The sequence below is a fragment of the Neoarius graeffei genome, chromosome 27, assembly GCF_027579695.1.
Source record: "Neoarius graeffei isolate fNeoGra1 chromosome 27, fNeoGra1.pri, whole genome shotgun sequence".
Lineage (NCBI taxonomy): Eukaryota > Metazoa > Chordata > Actinopteri > Siluriformes > Ariidae > Neoarius > Neoarius graeffei.
In genome coordinates, this window is record NC_083595.1 from 33111102 (window position 1) to 33121649 (window position 10548).

The 10548-nt window shown below is 42.2% G+C and overlaps 1 protein-coding gene across 2 annotated transcripts; it reads right to left on the minus strand.

The window, feature by feature from the left end:
• Window positions 1-3940: 3940 nt before the first annotated feature.
• On the minus strand, window positions 3941-5406 carry ascl1b (achaete-scute family bHLH transcription factor 1b). 2 transcript variants are annotated; one of them, XR_009651788.1, is made up of 2 exons: window positions 4501-5406; window positions 3941-4359 (listed from the first exon to the last, which is right to left on the minus strand). XR_009651788.1 is itself a non-coding variant. In XM_060912057.1 (2 exons), the coding sequence occupies exon 1, from the start codon at window positions 5230-5232 to the stop codon at window positions 4582-4584; it is 651 nt and encodes a 216-aa protein (XP_060768040.1). In that variant the 5' UTR covers window positions 5233-5406; the 3' UTR covers window positions 3941-4359; window positions 4576-4581. The 2 variants fall into 2 exon arrangements, 1 of the variants encoding a protein (XP_060768040.1); XM_060912057.1 differs by having other exon boundaries at window positions 4576-5406.
• Window positions 5407-10548: the final 5142 nt, after the last annotated feature.

The window sequence follows — 10548 nt, forward strand, 5'->3', positions numbered from 1 at the left end:
CATTTCGATTTCATTCATTACATACGGTTTCTACCAGCTTTTTTAGATTGTATATATTTTCATTGTAAATAAAGTGTAAATATAGTGTTGTCAAGTTTGCTATCTTAGTTCCAGAAATTTCATTTATTTGAGTGACTGAACTTGAGGGGGCTAGTCAGCTAGCAAGAAAGCTGCGCACAGATGCCAAGCATTGCTGATTTAATTTTGGCGAAGCCATTTGCCAGTCTTCCTTTCGAGGAAAAAATTAAAATTAAAGAGCAGGGTAGACCAACGCCTCAAATTGACTTGGTGAAAAAGGTAGGGAATAATACTCGTTCCTTTCAGCTCTCCTGGTACGAGAAAGTGAATTGGCTAACAGCAAGTGACCCACATCAACAACAGTAAATAGGCTACTTTAGTAATATGTCATGGATGGACCATAAATATAGAATCTATTTAAAATGTTTATGCTGAGTATATTATATTGGAATATATATTTTTCTGGATATGAATTAAACACAGCTACAATTTGGAAAACATTTTTAAACAAAAACACAGCCGAGAACATTTCACACTACAGACCTGGATTAAAAGTGAAGGGTTATCAAAATTGTCAATAAAACATTTCTCAGTCAAAATAAGTAAAATATAGGGAAAGTGTCATTGAATGAAATGTGTGGCACCCAGCTCTATGTTTGGCTCCCCAAGGTCAGTGCTTGTGCCTATTCCAGAACACTCTGCTGTTACTGCTGAGGTTCCTGACAAAGAGCTGCTTTCAATAATGATCAATTTTTAAACAACATGCCACAATTTTAAAATATAAAATGTTAAAATATACCCCCCAACACCACCATCATGTATACTGGACAGTAGGCTAATGGGCCAAAAGAACCTGTTATTTCATAGTTTGTGACCCTGCCAACAATCAGCCAGATCAGAGGCAAGAGTATGGGCAAAATTGATGTGTTTTTTCTTTTAAAATCTGGAAATATCGTGACCGACCAGCCTCCCCTGTTTGAAAGACTACCAGCCGCCACTGAAACCTTCTTATGGTACATGGTATCATGGACTCCATGAAATACCAGGACATTTTAAATCAAAATCTGTCTGCCTCTGCCAGGAAACTAAAACTGGGTGGTCATTGGATCTTCCAGCAGGACAATGATCCGAAGCATATGTCCAAATCAACACAAATGGCTCACTGACCACAGAATCAAGATTCTGCCCTGGCCATCTCAGTCCCCTGACCTGAACCCCAATGAAAACCTATGGGGTGAGCTGAAGAGGAGAGAGCACAAGAGAGGGGTCAAGGACCCTGGATGATCTGGAGAGATTGTGTAAAGAGGAATGGTCTCAGATGCCCTGCTCTGTAACCTTATAAAATCTTATAGTATTGTTTTACTGGCAATGGGGAGTTGTACAAAATACTGAATGTGGGGTATACCAATAACAGCGACATGTTTTTGTTGAAAATAATGTCTTGCAAAAGTATTCATCCCCCTTGGTGTTTGTCCTGTTTTGTTGCATTACAAACTGGAATTAAAATGGATTTTTGGGGGGTTAGCACCATTTGATTTACACAACATGCCTACCACTTTAAAGATGCACATTGTTTTTTTTTTTTTATTGTGACACAAACATTAATTAAGATGAAAAAACATAAATCTGGAGTGTGCATAAGTCCCCCCCCACACACACACAAAGTCAATACTTTATAGAGCCACCTTTTGCTACAATTACAGCTACAAGTCTCTTGGGGTATGTCTCTATTAGCTTAGCACACCTAGCCACTGGGATTTTTGCCCATTCCTCAAGGCAAAACTGCTCCAACTCCTTCAAATTAGATGGGTTGCATTGGTGTCCAGCAATTGTCAAGTTATGCCACAGATTTTCAATTGGATTGAGGTCTGGGCTTTGATTAGGCCATTCCAAGACATTTAAATGTTTCCCTTTAAACCACTCCAGTGTAGCTTTAGCAGTATGTTTAGGGCCATTGTCCTGCTAGCTAGACCATGAACCTTCGTCCCAGTCTCAAACCTCTGGCTGACTCAAATAGGTTTTCCTCCAGAATTGCCCTGTATTTAGTGACATCCATCTTTCCTTCAGTCCTGACCAGCTTTCCTGTCCCTGCAGATGAAAAATATCCCCACGGCATGATGCTTCACTGTAGGGATGGTGTTCTCAGGGCGCTGGGTTTGCTCCACACATGGCATTTCCCATGATGGCCAAAAAGTTCAATTTTAGTCTCATTTGACCAGAGAATCTTCTTACATGTGTTTGGGGAGTCTGCCACATGCTGTTGGGCAAACTCCAAACGTGATTTTTTAAGCAATAACTTTTTTCTGGACACTCTTCCATAAAGCCCCACTCTGTGGAGTGTATGGCTTAAAGTGGTCCTATGGACAGATACTCCCATCTCCGCTGTGGATCTTTGCAGCTCTTTCAGTGCTATTGTTGGCGTCTTTGTTGCATCTCTGATTAATGCCCTCCTTGCCCGGTCTGTGAGTTTTGGTGAACGGCCTTCTCTTTTCAGGTTTGTAGTGGTGCCATATTCTTTCCATTTTGCTATAATGGATTTAATGGTGCTCCCTGGGATATTCAAAGTTTGGGATAATTTTTTATGACCCAACTCTGATCTATACTTCTCCACAACTTTGTCTCTGGCCTGTTTGGTGGCTCCTTGGTTTTCATGTTGCTTGCTTAGTAGTGTTGCAGAGCCAGGGACCTTCCAGAACAGGTTGATTTATACAGACATTAAAAAAAATGTGCACCTTTAAAGTGGTAGGCATGTTGTGTAAATCAAATGGTTCTAATCCTCCAAAAATCCATTTTAATTCCAGTTTGTAATGCAACAAAACAGGACAAACACCAAGGGGGATGAATACTTTTGCAAGGCACTGTACACACACACACACACACACACACACACACACACACACACACCATTTTATATGCCTATAGATTTCCTAATGAACTTGCTGTTCTTTGTTCTTGCTACTTGATTCATATAACTATTCTACCATTGTGAATAGCAGACAAAACGTACATGCAAACAGTGAAAAGGCAGCACTTAAAACAAATGTCTTGCATGCAGCCACATTGCATGCATCCTGATGACGTCCACTTGGACACCCTCCAAAACAGTTTATCAATATCAGTCTTCTAGTGTTTTCTATTCACTGTCTCCGTCATCCTTTCCAGACAGATTGGTTACACTATAAAGCTATTCATGCGCTGTAAATTGCTTTGAACTTCAACTTTTTTGTTGTCTCTTTAAAAATTAACTGGCGAGGCAGTGGATCTCAAGGTTGTGCCAGTCCTTCCCGTTCCCTGTCAGCTCTCAGTTTTCTGGGTCGTAATAAATTGTGCCATCAATTAAACCATGCTGACACGATGCAGAGTGGCTCCTTTTGAAATGTCAGGCAATGCGAGACCAGCATGAATAATTTTCACAAATGGCCACTGAAAGTGATTTGAGGAGCTGATAAACTCATCCCCCCTATTGCACACAGTCTTATTTCAATGCAGCTCTTAGATTCATGCTGCAGTGCACTGATAGCTTGGTTGATTTATTGAATGCAGGGTATTGGATTTCTTTTTCAAATAAGTTTAATGCACTGAAACTGAAACATGTTTATCTCAATGCAAAAAAAAAAAGTTTATACCCAGTTCTAACATATAAATAAATGATTTTGGAGCATTAGATTCATTCAGAACTTACTGACAAAATTTGCACAATAGTTTTGTCTTGTGAATTCAGCAGCTCTTAAATGTTTTTCTTTCTAACCAAAAGTCCCGTGTTTGTGTATTTGCAGATTGTGACTAAAAGATCAGTATTATTTAGGTTTTCTGATGTATTTCGAACTGAACAGTTTGGTGACTCAGTAACACAAGTGTTTCTGAATAAATAACATCTTTATTTGACATAAAATAAGCATTCTCTATATATAAAACAGTCATATGCACAGGTTTGTATGAAAAGTCCCAAGTGCACACTTTTATGATATATAAAAGCCATTGATCAAATACAGAAAACCCTCACTGCTTGTGTAATGTGAATGCAATATCTATTACTATTCACTCTTTACCTAGACAAATGTGGATTTAGTGTTTACACACGTGCAGGTCTTTGCACTCATATGAAATAATAGTTGAAAGTCTCTGAGTAAAGGTCAGTATTCGCCACGTCTCCAGATGTTCTGATCATCACACTAGGAAGTGTTTGGGCGTGAGGTCACGTGGCTAAAGAGCACATGTGGAAGTTACTTTCGCCGCCCGGAACTTTCCTCGCGCATGTGATGTGTCGCGTTTTGATTGAACGCGAAGTGGACACCGGAGAAACCGCTGTTCTTTTCAGCACCACCACAGGACCAAACACATCTGGAGCGGAAAAGAAGGAATAATTAGTGTTGTGCAGTACATGGTGCTTTTGGGTTTACAATGCTATGTATTTTACATATAACCTTCACCACTATTGCTTACTAAAACCAATAAATTACAATGACTGAGAAGTCCCCTCACCATTACTTGCACACTATCTGTCTGCACCCGTTTGATGTTTACGGTCAGCCAGTGGTTTAAACTGGGCTCATTCACCTGTAACTAGAACCCGTCGAACCATGCGGCGAAGTCCAGCAGCTCCTGCTCTTCCGAGTTTAGATGCTCGTACCCGCCTTCGTCAGAGGAGCAGGCGGAGCGGGGGGACTCCGGGTCAGCAGAGCACGCGCTCGAGACCGTGGGAGACGGGACCGCGCACCGGAACGCAGCAGACACGGCGTCGTGCTCATCCAAAAGGCGCTGGAGCGCGCGGATGTACTCCACAGCCGAGCGCAGCGTCTCTACTTTGCTCATCTTCTTGTTCGCCGCGCCGTTAGGCACGTGCTGCCGGAGAGTCTGGAAGCCCATGTTGACCTGCTTCACCCGGTTCCTCTCGCGCTCGTTGCGCCTGGCCACAGCCACCGGCTGCTGCTGCTGCTGCTGACTGACCCCGAGCCCAAGAGCTCCGAAGTTCAGCCTGCGTGTGCACCTCAGGCGCTCCGGGCTGCTGCACCGTTGCCTTTTCAGCAGCGTGCGCTCTGGACTGCGCGCAACCGGGGCTTTCTGTCGAGGCGCAAAACCGTCCGAAATCTGCAAACTGTAAATCTGCGCGCCAGGATTTATCTGTGTCTTTGTGATCTCCATTTCCGTATAATACATGAAAAGGCAGCGACGATACAAATAAATAAATAAATAAATAAATAAATAGACGTTCATGAAGTCGCGCGGGACCGAAGTGGAGACGTGGCTAGACACCGCGCTCGTGCCTTTCGCGTGGCTCGCTCAACCGGAACGCGAGTGGAATGGAGTGGGATGTTGGCGGCACCTGTTCAACAAGCGATGTGAAAGTGACGGGCGACACGCGGTCCCTTTTCAACACGCACACGGTCACATCCCTTCCACCCCCCCACCACACCCTACCCCACCCCACCCCCGGGCTGCACGCTCCACAGAGAAAACCCCGCCCACTACTCAACGGCTCCCCCAGCACTGGCTCCGCGAGCCGGGCGCGTGGCTTTGACGAATTCAAAAGAATCTATTCGGTGCCACACGCACGAGCCAGACAAATAAAGAACACGTCACACTGTTGGCGGAAGTGAATTCCTCATATTCTTTACTTGTCATGTTTTAAGTTAGGCCACGGGTTTGCCCTCAAGTTCCAGAAAAGACATTTAAATGTATTTCATCCTTTGTGATTTTGTGAATCTGGACTTTATCAGAAATAAAGATACCAAACTATGTTTTTTTTTCTTGTTGCTCAGTTGTTCATGTTTCCTGCCTTTATCATGTATTTTACCTGGAAACCTTTAAAAAAAAACTGGCCCACATAAATAAGCTGAGGTTCTAATTGGACCATACTCTCAAAGACTGCTGGGTTATTTTTACAACTCAGTTGCTGGGTTTAGTTTTTTGTTTGGTTGGTTGGTGGCCGGGTTTGTAATGGACAACTCAGAAAGCTGCACTATAAAACATTTCAAATTGGTTTAACTTGGAAATGCAAATTGGTTAGTGGTTAGCACTGTCGCCTCACAGCAAGAAGGTCCGGGTTCGAGCCCTGTGGCTGGTGAGGGCCTTATGTGCAGAGTTTGCATGTTCTCCCTGTGTCCGCATGGGTTTCCTCCGGGTGCTCCGGTTTCCCCCACAGTCCAAAGACATGCAGGTTAGGCTAACTGGTGACTCTAAATTGACCGTAGGTGTGAATGTGAGTGTGAATGGTTGTCTGTGTCTATGTGTCAGCCCTGTGATGACCTGGCGACTTGTCCAGGGTGTACCCCGCCTTTCGCCCATAGTCAGCTGGGATAGGCTCCAGCTTGCCTGCGACCCTGTAGAACAGGATAAAGCAGCTAGAGATGAGATGAGATGAGATGAGATGAGATGAGATGAGATGAGATGAGATGAGATGAGATGAGATGAGATGCAAGCTGCCTTGAAAATGCAAGTTAACTCAATTTGACGATGATCTTTATTTCAACTCAGAAAAAGTCTCAATTAATCAAAACACCTAAGTAATTCAAGTCTAACCTTTGAAAACTTGCACAGATTAGTTCAAATTAAAACACTTTTCAGAGCTCATTGAGTTAAAGAGAAAAACGGCACAGTGGTGTAGTGGTTAGTACAGTCGCCTCACAGCACAAAGGTTCTGGGTTCGAGCCCAGCAGCTGACGGGGGCCTTTCTGTGTGGAGTTTGCATGTTCTCCCCGTGTCTGCAGGGGTTTGCTCCGGTTTCCCCTACAGTCCAAAGACATGCGGTTAGGTTAATATGGGACGGCCTTGGGCTGAGGTGCCCTTGAGTGAGGCACCTAACTCCCAACGCTGTTAGCATGGCTGCCCACTGCTCTGGGTATGTGTGTGTGCTCATTGCTCACATGTGTGTGTTCACTGCTTCAGATGGGTTAAATGCAGAGAGGAATTTCACAAGTGTGTGATGAATAAAGTTGTGCTTTCTTTCTAACTAAACAAGGCTGAAATGTTTTACAGTGTGGGGTTTGGAAGCAGACCTAAAAGGGAACAGGCATACGATTCCTTTCCTGGTATTTTCCACTGTACCTGTGGAGACCGAGCGACAACAAGGGGAAAAAAAGGTTTTAGTATTAAAAGAAAAGAAAAGTCAGCTGGAACAGCAAAAAAATTGCAAGTTTATGCTCACATTTAACTTCATTTATAAATTACTTTCACCTTTAAAAATTCTATTTCCATATACATTTTGTAGGAAAGAACTTTTTAATGTGCAGTTTGGCCTAATTCTTGGGTTTCACGTGATGTCACATCCGCCTCATTAGTTATTCCAAACTTTAGCTGGTGGTCTACCAAAGCTCAGTTGACAAAGCGTTTGTACAGAGAAGGTGCATTGCTCGCGTGAAAAATGCCTTACGCTTGTGTTGTTTTAGGTTGTTTGAATCGATCAAACCGTGAAACTGATAAAAGTTTCTTCAGGGTTCCCCATGAGCTAATAAAAAAGGGTGAACGAACACAGGATTTCACAAAAAGACGTGGAGAAAGGTGGCTTTTGAACCTCTCACTGAAATTGAAGGGAGCCGAGTCGAAGCACGCTCGAGTTTGCAGTGATCGCTTGGTGAAAGGTTTGTATCTCCCTCTCAGCTATGTCCTTAGTGTTTTCCAAGTACTTTTCTTGCTACAGTATGTATTGTTATTTTACGGTACTTTTTTTTTAGTCACGAAGCGATAAAGTCCCCAGCTGTTTCTTTGTTTAAGCCTCGGTCACAACTGGCCGTACGTGCTCCTATGGCTGGTCTACGTGCAAAAAACGCAAGAAACGCATGGAGGGTGTGCGTGTGACGTGCTGATTTTCGAGCCGTAGACTGGCCGCAGACCGGCCGCAGAGGTTCTTTGTCATGTCAAACAAACTCTACGGGCGCTTACGTTTTTTTCAGGTTGCAAGACAAACTTACAGCCAACGTGCGTCTTTCTCCATGAACAAAAAAAAAAAACGCAGCGATTTAGGAAATGCCAAAAATCGCACGGCCAAAAAATCGTACATCCGGTTGTGACCTAGGCTTTATTCCTCACTCGATGGCCGCCATACTGAAAACAACATGTGTCTCACTTTCTTTAACAGGGTGTCCTAGCAGTCTCTTCAACGAGTCTTTCAGCAAGTGCACGCAATCAAAACAATCATGAATAATAAAGTCCATATGCATGAAGGTTGCGACAAAATTCTTACCTAGCCAACCAGTTACAATGCGCTGTGATCACTTCTCCGTCTTGTTGAACTAAGATCCAGGTCTTTAAAGGGGTTTCTGATGATCTTTGTGAATGATTTACCTAAGAGATAAGAGCCAACACGAGTGAGAATCCAGCCAACTGATGTTTGTTTGTGCTTCATTGTAAATATATGAACGAAAAGCTTAAAAAATATACTTACACGGGCAAAAACAATACAGGATTCATTCGGCAACAACTTGATCCTGAGGTCCTTTACCCAGCCACTTAGAAAAAAGTTGTAAGCCTCCATACTCTTCCATGCTTTCATCTGGTTTGTGGTGTAGAAGGACGTCTGCAACACCAGATAGTTCGAGATGTCGGGGAACTCGACTGAAGGGTAGTTTTCGAGATCGTATGACAAATCCTTCTTTCCCAGACTGTAGGGGTCGATTCCATTGCACATACTGCAGCAATCTTCTGAATATATATAAAGCGAGCAGTGGCTTCTAGATTACGAGCATACTCTGATAAGTTATCGCTAATTGTTTGCACTACAGCAGCCGTTTTAGTTTATTTGACCACCAGCTGTTTTACCGGAAGTGAAATCGCTAAGAAAAGTCACGTGACTGAAACCCAAGAATAGCTTGCGGTGTTAGCCTGCTGACAAAAAGAACGCTAGCTAAGATTATCTGAGGGGAAAATGTGGCACAAGTTGGCTTCTTTCTTTCTTAAATCGGAAATTTAAGAACAGTTTAAAGAATAGATAAAAAATTTCCATTATTATATTTACAGTTAGTATAAATACACAGGTGATTATAGAAAATCGTGCGCACTGATTGATCGAAAGATTCAGATGAGAGCGGCAGCTACAATTATCGACAGTCCATAATTATCGACACCTTTTCAGATTTACCAATAAAAAACAATTTTACAAAGGTGAGTTTCAGTTACAACAGTTATTACTGGTTAATTAATCAACCGGAAGACCCCACCACCACCACCACCCTTTGATCTTGTCGTCTGATGACGCAGCTTGTTACCCGAGATGGAATTTTTTTTATCACGATCAGCAATTTGAGGAAAACCCGGACATTATCATCACAGGTAAGCATGGTGGAAAGATCATGGACATGTTTCTACTGATCAAATGCACCCATATTTCATGATGTCCTTGTCGAAACCTACTTTGTTTCTTACTCTTTCATTTGACAGTCGCCATTTTGTATCTAAACACGTGCTTGAGAAGTCACGTGAGGTGTCGATAATAGTGATCACTTTCACCGGTGTCCACCATTATCGACACCCTGTGGAATTAAGTGACATTTACAACTGTTATGTATCGATCTTTGTGTAACATTGTTGAAGTAGATGAAGTACTTTAAAAAAAATAAAAGTGCTGTAATTTATAATTTTTTTTCTGATTCATAACAGAATGGAATGTTTATAGAGTATTTGGAATCCTATTGCACATATCAGGTAAACATGAGTAAACAGAGGTGAACAGTAACAAAGTACATTTACTTGAGTACTGCATTTAAGTACACTTTCTGAGTATCTGTACTTTACTTGAGTATTACTTTTTGGGTAACTTATGAATTTAACTTCATTACATTTGAAAGACAAATATCGTCCTTTTTACTCCACTGTGTTTCTGTCAAGGTCCTCGTTACTCGTTACTATGAAGCAGCTTTGAAAGTGGACGTTTTTTCTTTTCTTTTCTAAAACATGATTGTTTTTTCGCAGGTGATGCTGAGACAGCCGATCAGTAATCACTAGGGTCACGTCACGTCCACAGACTATAAAATCAAGTTCAGTGATTTCTCAGCAGCATTATTTAACACGATCAGTTGATGGCAGAACGGAAGGAGGCGGTTCTTCTGGGGAACGCATGCAGCCATGGCTTTATCTGGAGCCCATGTTTCAGTTTTCTGAAAGAAATAAAGAGTTGTTTCATTTTAAATGTTTGCTTTGTTTGCCTAAAACGGAGCACACCACGGCCTACAAAAACTCGCCGTCCAACCTGCGGAAGCATATTGAGGTCTGTAAACATTTAATTCCAAGAGAAAGCTTCCAATGAAGTTGTCTGTGCTTTTAGAGTTAGCAATAATGTTGCAATAGCTATGCAGTCTGGTTAGTCAAATGACTTTCTGTGGATTTGCCTGCCAAGTTGCCATCGCCTTGTCCATGGCTAACGTTTACACATAGCTAGTTAACTTGGACACTGTTAGTTAGCGTAACTCTGTTTTTACATGCTAACATGAATAACGTTAACTTATCTGAAGAGCTTTCAAAAATGTTTTAATATAATCTTGCCAAATAAACAAAATGTAGAAATCTTTCTTTTCTAGTCATGTTAGCTACCCAAGATGA

What these genes read in the sequence shown, in the direction of transcription:
- ascl1b (XM_060912057.1), bottom strand. Translation starts at nt 5,232, where the DNA reads ATGAACGTCTATTTATTTATTTATTTATTTATTTATTTGTATCGTCGC.